This window comes from Mastomys coucha, unplaced genomic scaffold, assembly GCF_008632895.1.
Source record: "Mastomys coucha isolate ucsf_1 unplaced genomic scaffold, UCSF_Mcou_1 pScaffold13, whole genome shotgun sequence".
In the NCBI taxonomy this organism is placed as follows: Eukaryota; Metazoa; Chordata; class Mammalia; order Rodentia; family Muridae; genus Mastomys; species Mastomys coucha.
The window spans coordinates 33,555,466-33,579,030 of record NW_022196895.1 but is presented as its reverse complement, the minus strand read 5'-3'; the positions used below and the strand labels follow the sequence as shown (position 1 = coordinate 33,579,030).

At 41.5% G+C, this 23,565-nt stretch overlaps 3 protein-coding genes across 3 annotated transcripts; all 3 read right to left on the bottom strand.

Moving 5' to 3' along the window:
- Positions 1 to 413: 413 nt before the first annotated feature.
- Positions 414 to 6,643, bottom strand: LOC116087056 (protocadherin beta-15-like). The gene has a single exon (XM_031365468.1). It carries the CDS (start codon positions 6,137 to 6,139, stop codon positions 3,779 to 3,781), a length of 2,361 nt encoding a protein of 786 aa, XP_031221328.1. The 5' UTR covers positions 6,140 to 6,643; the 3' UTR covers positions 414 to 3,778.
- Positions 6,644 to 6,667: 24 nt separating this feature from the next.
- LOC116087057 (protocadherin beta-18-like) lies at positions 6,668 to 12,342 on the bottom strand. The gene has a single exon (XM_031365469.1). The coding sequence runs from the start codon at positions 10,996 to 10,998 to the stop codon at positions 8,671 to 8,673; it is 2,328 nt and encodes a 775-aa protein (XP_031221329.1). The 5' UTR covers positions 10,999 to 12,342; the 3' UTR covers positions 6,668 to 8,670.
- Positions 12,343 to 17,251: 4,909 nt separating this feature from the next.
- On the bottom strand, positions 17,252 to 22,361 carry LOC116087055 (protocadherin beta-14-like). Its single transcript, XM_031365467.1, has one exon. It carries the CDS (start codon positions 20,508 to 20,510, stop codon positions 18,111 to 18,113), a length of 2,400 nt encoding a protein of 799 aa, XP_031221327.1. The 5' UTR covers positions 20,511 to 22,361; the 3' UTR covers positions 17,252 to 18,110.
- Positions 22,362 to 23,565: the final 1,204 nt, after the last annotated feature.

Genomic DNA, 23,565 nt, shown 5'->3' with positions numbered 1-23,565 from the left:
AGATGACGCTGGCTTTTTTTTAAAATGAAGTTGATACTCACACTAATGCGTATAAGAGGAGAGAAAACACATCTTACTAATATCTAGAATAAAAAGAGTATTATTGTATAGCTTACACCATAAAAATTGCTTACCAGATAAAATTCATATTATAAATAATGTCCTTCAAAAATTCCATAGCTTACATAAATGTTGAGATTTTTTTCGTCCAGATAAGAAGAAAACAAGTTACCAACAGAAAACAGAAAATTGGAATTGTGGGATATCAAATTGAGTTTGCAGCGCAGTCTTCCCAAACAAGAAAAGTCAACCCATGGGTGATTTTAATATATCAAATCTCAGAAAAATAAAAGAAAAATAATAAAACCATTGTTCTTCTATTGCTGCAATAAAATGCCATGACTAAATGAGACTGAAGGAAGAAAGAGTTTATTTTTGCTCACGTTCCCAGAGGGAGAATATACAATGGTTGGTGAGGTACAGCGGCAGGCAGCAGAGAAAAAGGCTGACAGAGCACATCTTCAGTCACAAACCCCAAGGGAAGAGAGGAACCTGGATGTGGAGTAATGCTATGAACTCTCTAAGCCCACCTGTAGAGAGGTGCTTTCTCCACCAGACCTGCACTGCCTCCCCAAACAGATCCAGCATCTGGGGACCAAGTACTCAAATATATTAGCTTATGGGAGACAGTTTTCATTCAAACAATCACAGATACCTTCTACAAACCTTTCTAAAATAGAAGATGGAGAAGCGATTGCCAGATAACTTATGAGACAATAGGAACTTGAATGAACTGATCTAACAAGTTTGAATCTCTGGGACTGCTTCAAAACATCTCAACGTATGAGAAGGCTGATAGGGTTGATCCAAGTATGATGTTTAGGCAAAATTAGGAGAAAGTCCAAATCTAAATATACTAGTAATAAACTTTCTTCTCTCGTCTTCTATTCAAATCAACATTATTTAAAAATTTGTCATCATTGCTTCCAAAGGACAAGAACTGCTCCTACTGATTAGATGACAATAGCCTGGAGAAAATAATACTTGCTACTTTCTAACCCACTAGCAGGCACAATGGAGAATGGAAAGGTGGGACCAACTTCTGAAAGTTCTGTCAGTCAGAGAGTATGTTATACATTTACTGCAATTAGCATCACATTATACCTGTACATGAGGAAAAATTCATTGAAAACGTGCTATTAGAAAATGTGTTTGGTCCTTCAAAGAAGCTTATGTATTATTAACTTCTTGTAACTCTCTTCTCTATTTTTAACTCTGAGATTTCCCAGGCACTAGAGAAAGGTTTCCCAGTTGCACCTATGACTTCTCTCCTATGCATGTATCCTACCAATGAATTGCCTGATTTTAACTTACGTTATAATGCAATGAGAATGAGAGAATTCCCTCCAGTCATCAGGCCCTCGGTATATATTATTTTTCATCTGATATTTTACTATAACCAGTGAGAAGAAATCAAGTTGTACTTCTGGCAATTTTCTGGGAAATTTCCTCTGCCAAATGCCCAAATGCATGCATTCTCTTCCTTATATAATGCAGGCCATGATTCAGCTAAGTTTTCTGCAATTGTATAAAAAGAAAAGTGTTAATTTCCTCCAGTTTTTAATAATGTTTTCCTTGCCTGATCTCTTACTAGTAGAAATTTTAACGCCTAGATTTCTCCCCATAGTTGCTTTAAATTATAAATTCTATAAGCCATTGTGTTCTCTAAGGACTGCATGCCTCACCTCCTTTTGTGTCTTTACTGGCACACTTGCTAAGATTACATTTCTACCAAGTCTATACAAAGCAACCTTAACTTTTTCCACCACCCAATTAAAAACCCATGTCCATACTTTTCTCCAAAAAAAAGCTTCTCTGTGTAGACCAGGCTGTACTGGAAGTCACTCTGTAGACCAGGCTGGCCTCAAACTTAAAGATCCACCTGCTTCTGCCTCCTGAGTGCTGGGATTAAAAGGCACCACCACTGCCTGGCTCCACTTCTGTATTTTTAAGTCTTTTCATTAGCTGCATCCTCAAGCATCAACTGGAGAAAGAGAGCCATCAGAAAACATGCCACAAGGAAGTGATTTATTCCACTCTGGGAGTTTACTAGAAAGTTCAAAATCTGTATGACAGTCAGAATATGGTAGGTTGAAATACTGAGCCATAAGACACACCTAACAGTCCTTAAGGAATTTCTTTTCCTCCCCACCTCTCTCTCTCATGTTTTTTTTTTCAAGACAGGGCCTCACTTTGTAGCTCTAGCCATACTGGAATTCACTCTGTAGAGCAGCTGGCCTTGAATTCAGAGATCTGCTTGTCTCTACCTCCCAAGTGTGGGACTAAAGGCATGTGCCACTGTGTCTGGCTATTCATCATCTCTGGGTAAATTCAACTTTGCTTTTAAAGCCTTTCACTGTTTCTCTCAGATCCACCCAAATGATCTAGAATATAAACTCTGTTTTAAGTTTAGGTTATTAACAACCTTAATTTTGTTCATGTTTTATCTCTACAATATAAAGTAACATTCATAGGTTCTAGGGATCAGGACTGAACATCTTTGGGGGAATCAGTTTTCTGAATAATTTCTCCAAATCATTCAATGTGACATCAACATATCCTTACTAAATTTGTTTAGTTAACTAATGTTAATTCTATATAATGCATTTTCTTTCAAATTCCTTGTCAACCAGAGCAATATCATCATCCAAAGCATGTCAACGTTGGCATGCTGTACAACCAGAAGCTGAGGCTGGGATTTGGGATCTACATCAGGATTTCCCCACTATAACAAGTGATACTGCATCACACACACACACGTGTGTGTGTATGTGTGTGTATGTGTGTGTGTGTGTGTGTGTGTGTGTGTGTGTGTGTGTGTGTATCACGCTTCCTGGAGCTTAATGTTTTTATGCCACCAGTAACGTACCAAGTGCTTCTATCAGCTAAAGATAATAAAGAGACTTTTACCCCTTTCAATGTCAATTTAGGGGAGAAAGAATGGATGATGTGGGTCTGGTTTTCATGAGATGATGTCTACAGTGTTGGAGAACAGAAAACATAATTAGGGGATCTGGAAGAAACTTGACGTTAAGGAATATGAACTGCTTCCAAAGACAACACAAGTGAGGCTATTGAAGTCATAGCCAGGCAAATAATAAAACTAAGGACTTCCAATTTTAAAATGAAGTATTACTTAAAAGAAATCACATGTTCTTCTATGGGATCACACACCAGGATTATATTTTTAATTTTTGAGACTTGATCCACCTTGTTTATCACATAGCCCAGGCTGAGCTTGCATTCTCTATGTAGAAGATGACCTTGATTCCCGATAGCATGCCTCCACTTCCGAGTGCTGATTTACATAGGGATCCAATCTAAGGCCTCCAACAAACTACATAAGCACTCTATAAACTAATCATTCCCCTAGGTCAGGAAATATACTTTTATGATTAGAATTTTATTCATTACAGAAAATACACATTCTTTAGGAGAGACTATGGCAAATTTAATCAGGAACATGAAATGTCCTGATGTAAAATGTTCAGTAACAACAGATTTGGAAAAATACTTAAACAATTAACAAGCTAATAAACAAACAACAATACTATGTAAACTAAACAAGGAAAAACAAACACAGGCATACATTACTACCAGATTTGAAAAGAAAATGCAAAAGTGAAAGTGACAGAAGGATACAAAGGGCAAAATGTGCAGTTTCACATGCCTGAACACTTGGGGAGGACGGATCATCTCCTAGTTGCCTACCATAGTTTTAGTCTACAATACCAGGAAACATAGGCTTCAAGAATTTGAACTCATTACTCTGAGAATCTCCTGTAAGACACACCTCATACTGGTAGCTCTGGGACAGGGTCCCTGCCCCGCTGACATCCACCAGGTGGCCAGGAAAGTGTCCCTCAGCCATAGAGCAGACACCCAGAGTGGCCTCCCTGGCCCTCCTGCAGAGCCTCACCCCCACAAACAACAGCACAGACAAAAGGAAGAGAGAAGACACAGAAGCCAAGGCAATGACCAGGTACAGTGTGAGCACATCGCCTTCCTGGTGACTGGGGTCGCGCACCACCTCTGGCAGAGGTAGGTAGGGCTGGGAGAAGCCATCCACCAGAAGCACTTGAAGCATGACGCTGGCAGAGCGTGGAGGCTCTCCATTGTCCTTGACCACCAGCAGCAGCTTGTGCTTGGGCACATCGCGCTCGCTCAGCAACCTGGTTGTGCGTACCTCTCCATTGTGTGCCCACACGCTGAACAACCCGGGCTCTGTGGCCTTGAGCAGCTGGAAGGACAGCCAGGCATTCTGACCCGAGTCGCGATCCACAGCCACCACCTTGGTGACCAGGTAGCCAGGCTCTGCCGCCCTGGGCAGCAGCTCTGTGCAGGGTGCAGAGGTGTTCTGCAGTGGGTAGAGCACGAAGGGCTCGTTGTCATTGTCGTCCAGCACCACCACGCGCACCAGAGCCTGGCTGCTGAGCGCGGGCGAGCCTTGATCTATCGCACTCACGTAGAACTCAAAACCCTGCAGGGCCTCATAGTCCAGCGCCCTGAGCGCGAACAGCTGCCCATTGTCAGCGTTGATGGAGATGAGCGAGGCGAGGGTCAGCTGTGGGTCCTGAGCCGACAGCAGCGAGTAGGTGATGTGGGCATTGGAGCCTGAGTCTGAGTCTGTGGCACTGATGGTGCCTATGTGCAGGGCGGGGCTGTTGTTCTCGCGGACAAACAAGGTATAGGAGGTTTGGCTGAAGGCGGGGGCGTTGTCGTTGATGTCGGACACCTGCACTGTTATGGTGTGCTGGGTTGTGAGCCTGGGTGTGCCCAGGTCGGTGACTGTGATGGTGATGTTGTACTCAGCTCTGCTCTCTCTGTCCAAAGCTCTGTCTGTCATCAGTCTATAGAAATTCTCAACGGAAGGTTCCAGTGTAAAGGGAACACCATCCTGGATGGAACAAACTGTTCTTCCATTTTCTCCAGAGTCTCGATCTCGAACCCGAAACAGAGCCACCTCTGTCTCTGGTGAATTTTCTGGGATGGGATTGGTGAGCGACGATATAATTAGTTCTGGGTAATTATCATTGGCATCCACCACCTGAATAGAAACAGAACACTTTCCAGAAAGACCCCCGCCATCGGATGCCTCTACGTCTAGGTCATATGAAGATGTTGTCTCAAAGTCCAGTGTTTTAATTAGACGAACTTCTCCTGACTGGGCGTTTAGCTCAAAAGTTTTGCTCATCTCCTGGGAACTATGAAAAAGAGAGTATGATACCTCTCCGTTTGTCCCAGTGTCTAAATCCTTAGCAGAGACCTTAGCAACCAAGGAACCCAAGGGGCTGTTCTCTAGGATGTGTACCCTGTAGAAAGCCTGTGCAAATTCAGGGGCATTGTCATTGACATCCAAGACAAGAATCCGGATTTGTGAGGTGCCAGTCCGGGGCGGAGAACCTCCATCCAGCGCTGTTAGAGTTAATCTGAACTCTGCCTGCTCCTCCCGATCAAGCTCTTTGTCCAGAACCAGCTCTGGGTGTTTTCTCCCATCACCTCGGTTGCGGATGGAAACATGGAAATGAGAATTGGTACCAATCGTGTAGTTCTGAATGCTGTTATTTCCCACATCCAAATCCTGAGCGCTTTTGAGTAGAAATGCAGTGCCAACCGGGCTATTTTCTATGATTTTCACGGTCATTTCTCTTTCAGGAAACTCGGGAGAATGATCATTAATGTCTCCTACTCGTAGCTCAGCTTGAAATATTTCCAGTGGTTTTTTCAGTAACACTTGGAAATGAGTGACACAGGGCTCAGCGGGGCCGCACAGCTCCTCCCGGTCCAGTTTATCATTTAAGATTAGCTTCCCAGTCTGTAGATCAAGCTGCAAGCCTGATTCATTTTCCTCAGAGACTACCTGGGCTCCTCTAGAAGCTAGCTCCGTAATTTCCAGCCCTAGGTCCTGGACTAGATCTGCCAAAACAGAGCCGCTGGGTGTTTCTTCCATGACAAAGTAACGGCGGGGTTCCCAGCCCGCCCCAGCCACTCCCAGCAAGAGAAAGATCAACAGAACTTGCCTTTGTCTGTGTTCCCTTCCGATCTTCATGTTGTTTCTGCACCGAGGGTACAAGGGCATCCAGACGGGTCGACCTGTTAGTTAATAGCTTGCTCCGAAGTGTAGATTAGCAGCATTCTCTTAAAGGTCTTTTCTGTGGGGGCATCTGAAGAAGCATTTTTTTTTTTTTTAAAGTCCCCTTTCCGCGGTCCTCATTTTTAAAGTCTTAGCCTGCAGCGCCATCATGCGTTGACTATGCTCTTCAACAAATTGCTGCCATAGTTTGTTCTTTTTAATAGTCTATTTGGTTGTCAGAAGTTTAAACACTAGACATTATTTTAATTATCCAATCCCTCATTCAGCAAAAAAGAATTCTTGTTATTAATGGTCCAGATTCTAAAAAATTACAAGGATAAACAACCCAAGGATAAACAACCCAGACAAGCTGTCTACCTTCTAGAAATCGTATAGTCTGTGTTGGAGACACTCTACGTGAAACAAGGAGAGAGAGAGAGAGACAGAGAGAGAGAGAGAGAGAGAGAGAGAGAGAGAGAGAGAGAGAGAGAGAGAAGAGAAGAGAAGAGGAGAGAGAGAGGAGAGAGAGAGTGAGAGAGGAGAGAGAGAGTGAGAGAGGAGAAAGAGAGAGAGAGAGAGAGAGAGAGAGAGAGAGAGAGAGAGAGAGAGAGAGAGGAGACAGTAATGACTGATCAGTCATTTTGTAAAATTAGTAATACATACTCATTCAATTTGTTAAAATTCTTTCAGCATAAAGTGTGATTAATAGTTCTGGGGTTTCTTTGTAATTTTATATCTCTCAGGTACCGGAATTGTGGTTCCAGTTGGTTGGGTTTCACAAAGAAAAAAAAAATCTACATGTTACTTCCAGTTACATTCTACATATAGTCACCCACTTAAAATTGTATACAACTATTCAACTACGGGAATACTCACACAAAAGCACCTCTGACCCCTTATTTTTCTCTCTGGTGTCTTTCATCATATGCAGCATAAATGAATATGTTGGATTATTTCCTTTGTGTAACCTGTAAGTACTCCCCATTGCTGACATTGCTGCTGCACACATTATCAAAAATAACCTTTGGGAGAGAGGATGCTCAGCAAATATTTGCTTAATTCATCATAGAATACATCACAGAATTGTGAGGAGTTTCTTCTATTGCAAATGTTTTTTGCTTTGTTGGGATTCTAACTTATTTTATAATAAGCCGAATAAAACAACACAGCATTTTCCTCAGTGGCACTTCTCTATACTCTTCTAATAGTCTTTTGAAACAACAAGGAGTGATCTAAATCATCTTTCTATTAAAGGAAAAATACTAAGGCTTGTCAAGATCTTGCCTCAGCTTCCTAAGACTACCACTACTCCTATTTTCAAAATTTTCCTTTTAGGCAAATGCTTCACATGTTCTTTCTATGCTACTGTAATAGTTTGCAAACATTTTAATTGTATTATATTAACATGAAAAGCTCAATAAAAATAAAATTAAAAGGTATAGTTCACAAATCCAGGCAAGAATATCAAAACATGCTTTTAGAAAAACAAACATTTACTAAGCTGTACTAGGAGCATTTATTATAAGAGCATATCTTAGTTCTCTGTCCCCAGTTCCCAACTCAATGGTGAAAGTCATGTCAAAATGAAGGTCCTCCACAAGATTACTTGCTTGGTATCTCTTTCTTTTCATCTCTCAGAGGCTTGACATTTGTCACCAGAAGATGACATCACTTTCTTGTAACAGTCCTAGCAGAGATTAGAATACATCTGGTTCCTAAAGTGAATTTAAAAGTAACCAGGATCAGACTGGTTACTTAGATTAGCAATGCTCATCACTCAATTCAATTGTTTGAAACCACAGAGGGACCTGAGTTGTTCAAAACAAACTGAGCTTTGATCCCATACCTATGCTGAAGAGAGATATTTTCAGAAAATGTGAGGTGGGCTAGACAGATGTCATAGAAAGGAATCTAAACTTCTACAAATTTTGAGAACATCTAAAAACGTTTTAACAATATTTATATGTATTAAATGTTGGGCATTCATTACGTAAAAGTCATGACATTTCAGAGAAATTGTCATTCCCAATTAATACTTCTGTACAACAAAACCATGCACTTTTCAGACACTCTAAATATTCCAGATAGGAATGAATAATATTAGATTAGGCAGAAGATACTCTGATAATTCATTACAATGTATGACATTTATCTTCAAAACATCAATGCTTTCAATTTTTTTTCTGGACAACAATCAAATAGAAAGTGAGGGTTTTCAAATCAATAATAATTAATTTTTGAGAATTTAACAAATTGAAGAAACTGTGACTTGACAGTAATGAGTGTAGTTCTCTGTCTTCATCAGGAAGTAATTGTTTTAGATACAAACCTGTAAGAATATAAATGAAAGTTATCTCCTGAATTAGGAAAATAAAGGCAAAACATTAGAAGTTCCTCGTGAAGATAAAACAATAGAAAGCAAGAATGTTTAGAAAAAAACCAATGTTCAGCAGGCACCATGACAAGAGTCAACAAATTGCTAATTGTATTCAAAACCATTCATAGAGGAATTTTCTTTCATGCGGTTCTCAGCCCGCTCAAAATTGGGAGACAGGCTTTAGGAACCGAATATCATTGGAATCTGACACTCCTGTCAGACACACTTCATATTTGTAGCTCTGGGACAAGGTCCCCGCTCCGCTGAAGTCCACCAGATGGCCAGGAAAGTGACCATCAGGCTCAGAGTAGCCACCCAGAGAGGCCGCCCTCGCCCTCCTACAAAGCCTAACCCCCACGAACAGCAGCACAGACAAGAGGAAGAGAGAAGACACAGAAGCCAAGGCAATGACCAAGTAGAGTGTGAGTGCTTCCTCATCCACGTGTGTGTGGTCGCGCGCCACCTCTGGCAGAGGCAGGTAGGGCTGAGAGAAGCCATCCACCACGAGCACGTGCAGCGTGACACTGGCAGAGCGTGGAGGCTCTCCATTGTCCTTGACCAGTAGCAGCAGTTTTTGCTTGGGCACATCACGCTCACTCAGTATTCTGGTGGTGCGCACCTCGCCATTGTGCGCCCACACGCTGAATAGCCCGGGCTCCGTAGCTTTGAGCAGCTGAAAAGACAGCCAGGCATTCTGGCCAGAGTCGCGGTCCACTGCCACCACCTTGGTGACCAGGTAGCCAGGCTCCGCAGCCCTGGGCAGCAGCTCCGTGCAGGGTGCAGAAGCGTTCTGCATCGGGTAGAGCACGAAGGGTGTATTGTCATTGTCGTCCAGCACCACCACTCGCACCAGAGCCTGGCTGCTAAGCGCGGGCGAGCCTCGGTCTGTGGCACCCACGTGGAACTCGAAGCCCTGCAGGGCTTCATAGTCCAGAGCCCTGAGCGCGAACAGCTGCCCATTGTCAGCGTTGATGGAGATGAACGAGGCGAGGGCCAGTTGTGGGTCTTGGGGTGGCAAGAGGGAGTAGGTGATGTGGGCATTGGAACCTGAGTCTGAGTCTGTGGCACTGATGGTGCCTATGAGTAGGGCCGGGCTGTTGTTCTCGCGGACAAACATGGTGTAGGAGGTTTGGGTGAAGGCGGGGGCGTTGTCGTTGATGTCGGACACCTGCACTGTTATGGTATGCTGGGTTGTGAGCCTGGGTGTGCCCAGGTCGGAGACAATGATGGTGATGTTATATTCAGCTCTGCTCTCTCTGTCCAGTGGATGATCTGTTACTAGAGTGTAGAAATTTTTGAAAGTGGGTTTCAAGAGAAAAGGGAGTTTGTCTTGAATTGAACACATCATTCTTCCGTTTTCTCCAGAGTCTTGGTCTCGTAAACTGAAAACAGCGACCACCATCTCTGACAAACAGTTCTCTGGAATGGGGCTCATAAGAGATGTCATGACTATTTCTGGTGGGTTGTCATTCACATCTGTAACCTGAACAATAATGGCTGATTTTCCAGAGAGACCGCCACCATCAGTAGCTTGAACATTTATTGTATAAGACTGAATTACCTCAAAATCTAGGAGTGCTTTCAAATGGACTTCACCAGAGATCGGATGGATTTCGAATGTTTTTTGTACATCTATAGAGATATGAGAAAATGAATAAGATATTTCTCCATTTGTTCCGGAATCCAAATCTGTAGCAGACACCTTGATTACCAGTGAGTCCACAGAACTGTTCTCTGGTACTTGGACCTCATACAGGGTTTTTTCAAACTCAGGGGCGTTGTCATTGACATCCAGAACCACAACTTGAACCAATACAGTCCCTGACCTGGGCAGGAACCCACCATCCATTGCTGTTAGTATTAAGCTAATTGAAGCCTCCTTTTCTCTGTCCAGAGATCTAGCCAGTACCAGCTCTGGATATCGTCTTCCTTTACCACTGTCTTTTAACTTAAGGTAGAAATAAGGGTTGGGGCTTATTGAATAGTTTTGGATACTATTCATCCCTATATCCAAGTCCTGAGCAGTATCCATTTGGAACGAGGTTCCTGGAGTAGCACTTTCTGAGATATTTAGAAATATGAATTTTTCTAGAAATGTGGGAGCATGGTCATTTATGTCTTCAATCAAAAGCTCAGCCTGAAAAAATTGCAGAGGATTTTCCAGTAACACCTGGAAATGCAATATACAGGGCTCACTGGTAGAACAGAGTGCCTCCCTGTCCAGTTTTTCATTCAAAAGCAAGTTGCCAGTCTCCAGGTCTAACCGCAAATAAGGCTGGTAGTCATCAAATATAACCCTGGCCCCCCGTGCAGCCAGATCACCCACATCCATATCTTTAATTACATTGGCTATAGAGGAGCCAGTTTCCATTTCTTCTGCCACAGAATAACTCCAGGTCTCGGCAAGAACGGAGGACCCTTCCAGGAAAACAAAGAAAAGCAGCACTTGCCTTATATGCTGAGCACTCCCAACTCCAGGCTCCATCATTCCTTAGACAAACTGCCTTCTGCTGTGCTGTTTCCACTCAGTGTCCGGCAGCTCAGAGAGTGGCTCTGTTCCTCTGGACCTTTGGGATTCTATAGATTTGCAATCCTTTCTGGAGGGTCTTGTGGGTGCCCTGCCTTTGTAGGAAGCTTGTGTGCTGTTTTATCCAGCGCCTTTGCTTCTGTTAGTTAAAGGAAACCCGAGCTGCTGGTATGAAACATTGTCTCATCCTGTCCTGCAGCGCCACCATGTGACTATGCAGGTCGTTGGGTTTCAAAGGCAAGTAAATCTGAGACAAAATACTAATTGGTCAAATGTATTTTTTATTAACCTAAATTATATCTTCTTCTTTATTCCAGTTTCCATTTCGGGGTTGCAGTTTTTTTGTGATTATCACAATAAATTACTATCTGAGAGAGCTGCGTTGATAAAATTGTTTAAAGTAGAACCTTTGTTTATATTCTTCCTTAAAGACAACTGTAAAAACTAAAGATGGTTCAAAGAACTCATATGTCATTGACTTTAAAAAAGTAAGAAAGAGATTTTTAGGAAAATGGAAAATGGCAACTGAGATATCTCTTTAAGGTATTACCAAATGCTTTCAGAAAAGGCAGAAAGGGTGTGCACTTGAAGTTGAGTCTGGTATGGGCAACTAGATGTTTTGGGGGAAGCTGAACATTTTGGACTAAGTAAATGACATCATTTTCTTAGGAATACTCATAGGAGACTTCCTTGGCTATAGTAAAAATACTTACTAGAAAATAAAGTTTGATGCATCCGAATTCTGACAACATAAAATTGTGAAACTGAACTTCACTATTTGGCACGTTCAGGGTTTCCAACAGCATGTGTTTTATTTGTCTATTTCATGATCTTCTCAGTAAATGTTTATTAAGCATATACTTGACCAAGTAATAGCTGTAAGCATTGGGATTGGATGGTAGCCATGAAGGGGCTGTTTCTGTCCTGAGAGGGGAAGAAAGAGAATGCGCCTTTAACATGAAGCCCGATGGCTGCCTTGATGAGGAAGGCGTCTGCCAATAGAAGATAATAGTTGAAGATCAGCTAACCAAACTTTACTGGAGAAAATATATTCTAAACTGATACATGTAAAATAAGTGGAAGTAATCCAAACAAAGCTTATGGGAGGGTTGGAGGCCTAGCTCAGCGGCAGAGAGTGTGTGTGAATCCCTGCTCTCACGGAATGGCAAAACATCACAGTGCCAATCTAAAATGAGAGGTGTGTTTTAAAAGAACTAAAATAAGATCACGGCAATGGCCGAGCGGTGGTGGTGCACGCCTTTAATCCCAGCACTTGGGAGGCAGAGGCAGGCGGATTTCTGACTTCGAGGCCAGCCTGGTCTACAGAGTGAGTTCCAGGACAGCCAGGGCAAACAGAGAAACTCTGTCTCGAAAAACAAAAAAATAAAACAAACAAAGATCATGGCAATGACATAGTGCAAAAATTGGTGAAGGCTGAAATTGGAAAGGCAAGCAAATAGTTTTTAAGGCATGTTAGTGGGAATGTAAGACTGTTAAAGTGTTCTGAACAGAAAAGTAATAAAATCAAGGTTTTATTTTTTAAAAGATGGGTGTGTTTCAGAGTTAAGAATAAAATAGAAATGAATAATATAGAAACTGGACACTGGCAATAGCCAGTTGCAATAACAGAGGTAGGAGATACTAGCCTCCGCTAAAAATATAGTAACGGATTTACATTGAATCTATGGAATAATGTGGGATGAAGCAATAGATAACTAATACATTATTATAATAAGCAAAGTTACTTTGTCTATGAGATTTAAAAACTAAATGTTACTAGGGATATTAACCAATGGTTATAAACATAGAAAGAAGAAAAAGAGGGAAATGTATGAAGCTGGAGAGGGAATACATTTGGAGTTTGTAGGAAGGAGAATTTTTAACTTAAAGCACATCTAGGGCATTGAAGAGTTTAAAGTGACCATAGAGCATGTCTATCTGATCTTTCATTATATAAATAAACCGGGGAAATAGGTGAACCCCAGTGACAACATTGGGATAAAGTGAGGTCTTGAGATCTTTCAAGAAAAATAATAAAACACAGCTTAAGGATGCTTGAAATTGTGTTTCCTGGGGATGTAGCTCAGTGGTGGAGTACTTCTTTTGCGTGTACAAGGGCCTTTTCTTTTTACTTGTACTCATTTCTGGAAGGTCCTGTCATGGGGAGAGAGTGAGCAAAGGAACAAGGAAGAAAGGAGAGAGTACGCAGCCATAAGTAAGAGACCATCTTCTTTATGGTCATGGGTTGACTCTTCTAGAGTAGAAATGAATGTGGAGTACAGGCATGATGACACACACTCATAGTTCCAGTACTCCAGAGGCTGAGTCATCACCAGTTTGAATCCAGCCTGGACCCCATAGTGACACTTTGTCAGGAGAGGATGAGACCATTACAGGCCAAAACCAGAGTCAAACTCCTAGATCCATATCTGTGGCAAGGTATGGGCCAAAGAGGAGAAAATGTATTTATACCCCTTCTTCCCTGTGATCTCTATTAATTTGAAACAAAAATGACATCAAGTTTGCTTGATTCTCTACTTTGACGACTATACAAAAACTGGATACTTCTAGAAAATTGAAGTTCTCCTATTTCCCACTGTTTCTACTGAGAAGCACAAATCAGTTTAGGCAGTGTAATTGTCATGTGTTGAAGTTAAATTTCTCTTTCTTGCGATTTTTAAATTAAAATGTCTCTAAAATTGGCTTTCTAAAATTTCACTATGATGTTTATGGACAGGGACATCTCTGTAATGTATTCTTTTAGACATACAGCAACCTCTTGGACCTGTTTGCTGATGTTTTCATCAGTTCTAGATGTCCCCTAGTCTTCATTTCTTCAAATATTGTTCTGGTTAAAATTTTCTCATCTCAGGAGGCAGAAGTAGGCAGATATTTGAGTTCGAGGCCAGCTTGATCTACAGGGATACACAGAGAAACCGTGTCTTCAAAAATCAAAACCCATAAGCAAACCAAACCAAAATTCTCATCTCCTTTTGAATCTTTTTTTTTTAAAGCTCAGTCCTGTGTTTAAAACCACCTCCTCTTGTATTCTCATCATATTAACTACCCGAGTTTCATAATGTATGAATCGTACTAAAACATCTTTAATGTGTCTAAGTATTTTTATTATCTTTTATTCTGTTTTAAAAACTGGATTTTCGGCCACCACACAGTGTGGGTGGGCAGAAGATACCTAGAGGTCCACCAACCTCCAGCCACTACTATAACATGCAAATGTGTAGTAGAGAGATGGGAGAGAAAGAGGATCAGAATGGTTCGAGCACTATGAAGAGAGGTGGAACTGGAGACCTGAGAGTGGAGAGGAACAGCCTGATGTGAGGAGCCTGCCCTGTCACCTGAGGTCATGGTAAAACCCTGGCCCATGCTGCCACGGAGGGCGATGCTCGGGTCTGTGGCTATGCAGCAGCAGAGATCTGTGCTGATGATTGTGGCTCATATTATCACCAAAAGCCATGGAGACATCTCTGGTCTGGGCTGCTGCCTGGGCTGATGTTGATGTCCAAGGGCTGTGCGGAGCTGGCCTGGTCCCTCATTGGCTACAGCACTCTAGAGAGTGGACACTCACACTTCGTCCAGGCAGCACAGTAGAGCTGGCCCTGGTGGTAGGGATGCAGGTGAACCTCCATGAGAAGAGTTGGCCCTGGCCCCTTGCCTGCTGCAGCACTCTAGAGATCAGGCCAGCACCTAGCCTGGGCAACACAGTAGAGCTGGTCCCTGTAGTGAAGGTTTAGGTAAGTTAGTCCCAGGACATGGAAGCAGGAGAGTTGGCTCCACCCCCTGCTGGTTGTGGCTTTAGGTGAACTAGCTAGGGCAGAGCTGGAGAGCTTACCCTGATGGTATGGGTGAAGGAGAGCTGTTGGGCTAACTCACCTACCATCCAGGCTCAAATCCAGTGCTTTGAGTTGGCCCACCTCAACATCTACCCCATCTATGAAGTGCTGAGATTCTTGAAAGGGCAAGTCATGTAGGTTCAAATTGCGGGTTGTCATGGCACAGGACAACAACAAGAGGAGTCCTGGTGAGGATCCAGGACAAGTATAGCAGAAGCCTGAGGCTTTCTATGACACACTGGAGCTTCTATGATGATATTTTTTTAAAATTATTTTTTTATTTTATTTTTCATTTTTTTGAGGGGAGTTGCCAAGGCAGAGAGAAGATACAAAGGGAAAGGGAGATGAGTGAAATTCACAAAGAATCAATAAAAATCTAATTTTTTATTTTTGATTGAAGTGCTTTTCACTATGGAAGCTTAATTTTGTCCTTATCATGTTAATGTTGATGTGTCTGTGTGTGTATATGTACATGTGTCAGTGCAGGTGGTGGCAGAGATCAGAGAGGGCATCAATTTCTTTGGAGCTAGAGTTACAGTTGAGCTGCCAGGCATGGGGAGTGGGAATGGAATTCCCACACTTAATGTCTGGGCCAATCTCTGTAGCCTGCCACCCTTTCCTCTTATGTTAGCGTTGTTCTGTTTCCTGGTGGCTCTCGTTCATGGCTGCATGTTTCCTGGGTATCAAGAATATTAATAATGCAAAGCAGTTGTGTAAGTCGTCTATGTTTAGGGCATAATTTATTTTATAAAAGCCTGCATTTGATTTTCTCAGGACAGACCTAAGATTAATGCCTATCAGTGATAACTGATTAAATTTAAGGCTGAAATTCCACACAAGGTCTGATGTATTTCTAGTTGACTCTCCATGTTGATTGATGGGAAATTCTTCTGTAAATGTCTATGTTAGGGTTTGATCCCCAACTTGTAAATCATTGACATGAAGGTTTAACTTTCCCAAGATTTTAAATGGTCCCAGAAAAGCACACACATTGTAACTATTCATTTCTCTACATTTCAGCATTAAATTTGAGCTGTCTTAATAGCTAATTGCTTCCAGTGAAAGCAGAGGCCAGCATAAATTACATTTAATTTTGACAGGAATTACAAAAATGCATCTGTGTACTAGCTCTATATCCACACTGCTATTAATATATCTGTCTAGAATCCTCCACTGACTGTCCATCCAGAGATTGGAGACTTTATAATTTATAATATGATTAGCCATTTATTAATCATAAATTAAAATAGCCACAAAGAATAGATCTGTATTCTGCATTCTTTGAGAGCCCCAAAAGTGTTATTAATATTTTATAATATTACTTGCATTTTTTTGCAGGCTAAAATTGAACTTTGGGCATCCAAAGCCCTCAGTGTGCACAGATTCCCATATTATTCCCTGTTGGGAGTTGAGAGTGAGGCCAAGGCCTCATGCCTACCTGTTAGGCCTACAAAACTAGACATTATATTTGTGCATTTCATCCTTATTTTTAGTATCTGTTGAGTCTTTTTGAAATGGAGTCTCAGTCTGTAGCATGAGCTGGTCTTAAATTCACTGCACAGCATGATTGTCCTGCAATTTATGATGGCTCTGTTGCCTCAGTGTCTCAAGTGTGGAGATTTTAATCCTAATTCACCACTCTGCTTCTTTCTAATTTTTGAGACTGTATCGCGGAGTCAGGCTGGCTTCACACTCCAGTCTCTCACATGCTTAGATTATGGAAATATGCCAGCAGGTGAAGTTCTGTTTTCTTCTTTCTTTCTTTTTAAGGAAAGCTCTAACTATGAAGTCCGGGTCAACCTTGAACTGATGGTTCTCTTTCACCAGTTGCTGGACTGCCAGGATTACACATTTGTGCTTCCACACTTGGATTATATGTCCTTTTATTCATGATTAGAAAAGGGAAATCTAAGTCTTTTTAACGCTTTAAAAACTCTATTTCAGGGGGTCTGAGATGGTTTATCAGTTCAGAACACTGACCATTCTTTCAGAGGACCTGGGTTCAATAACCAGCACACACATTGGCAGCTCACAACTGTCTGTAACTTCAGTTGTAGGGGATCTGACACCCCCACACAGACATACATGCAGGTAAAACACCAATGCCCATAAAATAAAAATAAATAGTTTAAAAATACTTATTTTACTGGGTGATAGTGGGTAGTTGGGCATACCCTTAATCATTGTCCTGGGGAGGGGGAGGCAGCAGGATCTTTGTGAATTTGAGGCCAGCCTGGTCAACAGAGTTGATTCTAGGAAAGCCATGGCTACACAAAGAAACCTTGACTTGAAAATCAATCAATCAGTCAATCAATCAATCAGTCAGTCAATCAATCAATCAATCAGTAAATGCATGAATAAAATTAAATTTAAAAATCTTATTTTAATTCCTAGGAAGATTTTATCCTGTTCTTATCTGGCATAAGAATATTTTACTTAAGACAAGACTATGAACTGCTTTAGCAATAAGTGCTATAGAGTAACACAAATTTTAACCGAGAAAACATGTATTTAAAAGCAACAAAGCAGCAATATCAAGACCTAGAATATTTTGATCATTAGAAAGCATCATTAGAAATCAGAGGAGAAATCACTAAGAAAGCAATTCTTGAAAACACTATAAAACAAAGGCCTCTACTGCTGGATTTGGAGGGGCAGCATTTAAAGACTAGTTTTTTTTCTGATGAAATAATCTAACAGAGAATACTACAAATGATCCAATACAGTTTCTACCCAGGTACAACAACGTTTAGATTCTCTGTTGGGTTTTAATAGCATATTTAGCATATTGGGGAAACTCCCAAATATGGTAACATTTGCTCCTTTTGAGTTCCTTTCTTTTCTCCCTCCATGTCTTTTGCAGTAGATCCACCTGGGGCTGTCTGCTTATGGACTCCACCCAGTATTATTTTAGTCACCAGCTCAATACATTGACTCTAAATATTTAAATCAGCATTTCCATTGCTGTGTCTTATATAAGAAACAGCAGAACCATTAACATAACACTTCGACAAAATAAAAAAAAAACAAAAACAGAACGTGCAGATTGTTTCTTTGCATCACTATAATTCCAGTAAAGATTTTCAAAGTAATTGTTAGAAAAACATGTGGAATGAAAATGCATGCAACATCAGTAAAACCTCAAATCCAATACAGATTAAGAAAAACAAGCATTTGCAGTTTGTCAATTTAAAGAAAATATTAAGAGTTTAAAGGAAAATTTTATTGAATATTAAAACCAAGGCTATTCCGAAAGCTCTCCTTTTCCAGCATATTAGAGTCAGGGTCATGGAGCTGAAGACTGGGCATGACCGGCTTCAGGAATTTGAACTCATTTGTTCCAGTACCTCCTGTGAAACACACCTCATACTGGAAGTTCTGGGACAGGGTTCCAGTGCCAGCAACATCCACCAGATGGCCAGGAAAGTGTCCCTCAGGCACAGAGCAGCCACCCAGAGAGGACGCCCTGGCCCTCCTGCACAGCCTCACCCCCACAAACAGCAGCACAGACAAGAGGAAGAGAGAAGACACAGAAGCCAAAGCAATGACCAGGTACAGTGTTAGAGCATCCTCTTCATGTGCGGGATTGCGCGCCACCTCTGGCAGAGGCAGGTAAGGCTGAGAGAAGCCATCTACCACGAGCACGTGCAGTGTGACACTGGCAGAGCGCGGAGGATCGCCATTGTCCTTGACCAACAGCACCAGTTTGTGCTTGGGTGCATCGCGCTCGCTCAGCAGCCTGGTGATGCGCACCTCGCCATTGTGCGCCCACACGCTGAACAACCCAGGCTCTGTAGCCTTGAGTAGCTGAAAAGACAGCCAGGCATTCTGTCCAGAGTCGCGGTCAACTGCCACAACCTTGGTGATCAGGTATCCGGGCTCCGCAGCCCTGGGCAGCAGCTCAGTGCAGGGTGCAGAAGCGTTCTGCATTGGGTAGAGCACGAAGGGTGCATTGTCATTGTCGTCTAGCACCACCACTCGCACCAGAGCCTGGCTGCTGAGTGCGGGCGAGCCTCGGTCTGTGGCACCCACGTGGAACTCGAAGGTCTGCAGGGCCTCATAGTCCAGTGCCCTGAGCACAAACAGCTGCCCATTGTCAGCATTGATGGAGATGAGCGAGGTGAGGGACAGCTGTGAGTCCTGAGCCGACAGCAGCGAGTAGGTGATGTGGGCATTGGAGCCTGAGTCTAAGTCTGTGGCACTGATGGTGCCAATGTGCAGGGCGGGACTGTTGTTCTCGTGGACAAACATGGTGTAGGAGGTTTGGCTGAAGGTGGGGGCGTTGTCGTTGATGTCGGACACCTGCACTGTAATGGTGTGCTGGGTTGTGAGCCTGGGTGTGCCCAGGTCGGAGACAGTGATGGTGATGTTGTATTCAGCTCTGCTTTCTCTGTCCAGTGCTTTTTCAGAAAGTAGAGTGAAAAAGTTCTTGAAGGTGGGTTTCAGAGTAAATGGAAGGTCATCTTGAATAGAGCAAACGATCCTTCCATTGTCTCCAGAGTCTTGATCTCGGACACTGAACAGAGCGACCAGGGTCTCTGAAGCATTCTCTGGAATTGTCTTCGAAATTGATGATATGATCACTTCTGGTGCATTGTCATTTATATCTAGTACTTTAACTGAAAGAGTGCATTTTGCTGAAAGACCTCCACCATCTGTTGCTTGGATATTTACAGAATAGGACTGTATTCCTTCGAAATCCATTAGTGATCTCACATTGACTTCCCCAGATGTTGGGTTGATTTCAAAGGTTTTTCTAATATCTTCTGTTGCATGCAAAAACGAATATGATATTTTCCCATAAATCCCCACATCTAAATCTTTAGCAGAGATGGCAATAATACTGGAGCCAATAGATGTGTCCTCTGGGACCTGCACCTCATAGAAACTCTGAGCAAACTCAGGAGCGTTATCGTTAATGTCCAAGACTTTTATGAGAACCAATGTTGTCCCAGACCTGGGTGGAGACCCACCATCCAATGCTGTAAGTGTCAATCTAAGCTCAGATTCCTCCTCATGATCTAAAGCTTTGTCCAGAACCAGCTCCGGATATATCTTTCCATCACCACTGTCATGAACTTTAACATAGAAATGAGAATTGGGGCTAACGCGGTAGTCCTGGAGACTGTTGCTTCCTATGTCCAGATCCTGCACATTCTCAATTAAGAATGTGGCTCCGATAGTAGCACTTTCTGGTATTTTAATAGTTATTTCCTTGTCTAGGAATGTAGGGGAGTGATCATTTATATCTCTGACGTGCAGCTCAGCTCGATAGAACTGTAAGGGGTTTTCCAGTACCACCTGAAAGGGTAGCACACAGGGTTGGGTGGAGCCACACAGCTCCTCACGGTCCAGTCGCTCATTTAGGAGTATATCTCCGGTCAGCATATTAAGGAGTAAGTGCTTCTTATTATCGTCTGACACTACCCTGGCCTCCCTAGAGGACAGCTCCGCAACCCCCAGCCCTAAATCCCTTGCCAGATTAGCCACAAAAGAGCCAATTTCTGTTTCCTCCGCTACAGAATAGCTCAAAGATTCAGTACTCGCCTGAGACAATCCCAGCAAAACAAAGAAAACCAAGACTTGCCTTTTCTGCAGGATGAGAGCCCTTCTGGTTCCCATGGTGCCTTCAGGTGAATTCTTTTACTCCAAAATTTAAATTCAGTCCCAAATTTGAGAGATAAAGGTCTGATATTTCTATTGAAAATCCCTTGGCAGCTCTGTCGGTGAAGCTCCGGTAATACCTCCCTTCTCATTGAATCGGCTGTTCTCTGGTCCTTTGGATAGTGGAGCCCACAGGGCTGGCTATGCAGTGTTTAATCTTATCCTATAGCGCCACCATGTGTCTCTGTGAATTTTTTCATTTAATATTTTTCTCCTAAAAGTTTATGTCTATCTAGAGTATTCGAAAGCAAAATTTCACATAGATTGTATTTATCTGTAAGTATTGATCTATTATTTACAATCAGGAAAGCCTTTAAAATATAATTACAAATCATTACCACAAAGACATGTAGAAATACTTCTTGGATATAGCTTATAACTCAGTCTGTTTGAGCTTTCCCGGTTTTCTACAAAATGTCTCATGTTGTTGGTTTGTTTGGATTAGAATCCAAACACAGACAATACTCTGTATGAAAATATTAGTGCTTTGAATGTTCAGCTTGAAAAGATACAATAAAGTGCCCCAAAATAAGTGAAAATGTTTATTTCAAGACATTTCTTTAGTAGTTACAATTATTTACCTTCACTCTGGTAAATATTTATTAGGGTGAGTTCATTATTTCATTATAACACTACTACATTTTACACTTATACATATACACACACATGTGACTCAGGAAAAATACAAGACATACTACTTTTTTGTGAGTAGTGAACTTAAGACAATGTAATATTAGATTCTTTGCTTTATATTAAAAACACAGTAATGTATGGTGGCGCACACTTTCAATGCCAACACTTGAGAGGCAGAAGTAGAGGGATCTATAAGAGCTTAAGGTAAACATGGTCTACATTGTGAGCTCCATGTCAGTGAGAGCTATGTATGGAGACAGTGTCTGAAGACATATATACACATACACATACAAACATGTACTCATGTGCATATGGGAGGATATGACACAGCAAGGTGATCTTTTTATGGAGCTTGCAGGGAATAAAAATTGATAAGCTAGTAATTAAAGATACAATACTTCAGAGGCAAAGAATAGCAGAAACATCTTGAAGAGACATATAACTGCAACCTAGGAGATGGATAATATTTAGGAACACTGAATCATGGTTCTGTCATTCACTCTCTATACACCTGGACAAATTATATACCTTTGTCTCCTTATCTATAGTGTTGCCTCCAAGGGATTTGTCATAGAAATTAATAAGCTGGAATTTGCAAAGTAACCAGAAGAAAATTAACTAAATGTCTGTTAAGAGAAAATAATTAAATTATGTTGCAGTTCCTCAGTAGTGATGTGAGTGTGTGATATGCTCATTGAAGTCCTGGTTCAATCCTTAATCTTCAAAATAAAATTAAATATAACAATCACAACATAGGCACCAAATTTCATTTATATTGACTACATACCACTTTCGCTTGTTACTAGGTATTGGGCATTATACATAATCCAGGAATAATTTAAAATATATGAATAGGTGTGTGTAGTTCATAGACAAGTACTACTCTTATCTTTAAAAAATTTAGTGTCTGTGAATTTCCTAGTACACAGGATGGTAGAACCAATATTCACTTATTTAAAAGAAAAAAGAAAAAAGAAAAATGAGTATTTTTCCTATAACAAAGAAGACTCCGAGTTCAAAATCATTCTTTGAAAGAAAAGCAGAATTTCAAAAAAAAAAGAAAATACCCCAAACCAAAACAAGAAAAACAGCAGCAAATACCTCAAAGTCAAGAAAAAAGTAAATGTTAACATTGTCTATTATATTTAAGGCAGTATTTGTGGACAACCCTGATAGGAGTCTGCTAAAATATGTACCACTCTTCTATGTGTACCCACACACACGATGTGGTGATTTGATGAGACTGCTTGCCATGGACTGGTATGTTTGAATACTTGGTCCCTACTTGGTAGAACTACTTGGGAAGGATTAGGAGGTATGGCCTGCTTGGAGGAAGTGTGTCACTGGGGCTTTGAGATTTCAGAAACGCTCACACCATTCCTCGTGGTTTTCTCTCTGCTTCCAATGTGCAGATCAAGATGTGGGCTCTCAGCTGTTCCTGCCAGCAAACATTTGCTGTGCCATCATGGACTCTAACCCTCTGAAACTGTAAGTCAACAGAGTTAAGCATTTATTATTTTTTTTAGAATAGGTTGATCAATATTTTATCACAGCAATAGAAAAGTAACTAAGACACAAGGCAACTTAGCTGACCTTCCTATCTGAGCCTCCTTGTGATTTGGTTTGGCCTTAGCGATTTCACAGATGGATTGACAACAATGTTGCCTACTACCTCTTTTGTCTGGGACAGAAGAGTTCTAAATGATAGCCTTTCCCCCAACTAGAACACAGGTATGACTGGGAGAAGCTGCAGCCATACAGACTATTAGTTTGCCATAGACAATACTGGAGCAGTCTTTTAGAGTGGAATCTAATTCTAAAAGAACCACATGGGCAAAGCTTCTCCCTTTATACAACCATTTCATTGACACTGTCACCTGAAAGAGAAGCACTTTACAAAGTACTGTGTAGTTGCATCTCTTTGTTTTGATGATATAATATTATTTAGTGTATATAGACATTATTTATGACCTTCAAAATAGAATTTTCAGAAGAATGTTGCAAAGAAAATGAAACTACTCCTAGTTAATGTGAAAGTAACTTTTATTCACCAGATGTAATTGCCTGCTTAGAGACTTACTGCTGAAAAGCTCATATTTTAGAAGATTGGTTAGTTACTTGGATGTGAACATAGGAAGTGAAGTCTTGGTTACTTTCCACTAGAGGTAGGAAACACACAATTCCTTAAAAAATAGAGAAGTCTTGATGCTCATGTGTCTGGAAAAGCTTGAAGCAACAAGACGATTACCGGGAGCTTCTGTTGTGTCTGCTCTTCTGCTGTAAGGCTCTTCTGCCTCGGTGGTTTAGAGAAGACCTAGCTTGCCTGGAACCATTGGCTTCTAGAGTTGTTCTTTATTGATTTGAACATCTTTGTTGAAAT

What these genes read in the sequence shown, in the direction of transcription:
- LOC116087056 (XM_031365468.1), bottom strand. Translation starts at nt 6,139, where the DNA reads ATGCCCTTGTACCCTCGGTGCAGAAACAACATGAAGATCGGAAGGGAA.
- LOC116087057 (XM_031365469.1), bottom strand. Translation starts at nt 10,998, where the DNA reads ATGATGGAGCCTGGAGTTGGGAGTGCTCAGCATATAAGGCAAGTGCTG.
- LOC116087055 (XM_031365467.1), bottom strand. Translation starts at nt 20,510, where the DNA reads ATGGGAACCAGAAGGGCTCTCATCCTGCAGAAAAGGCAAGTCTTGGTT.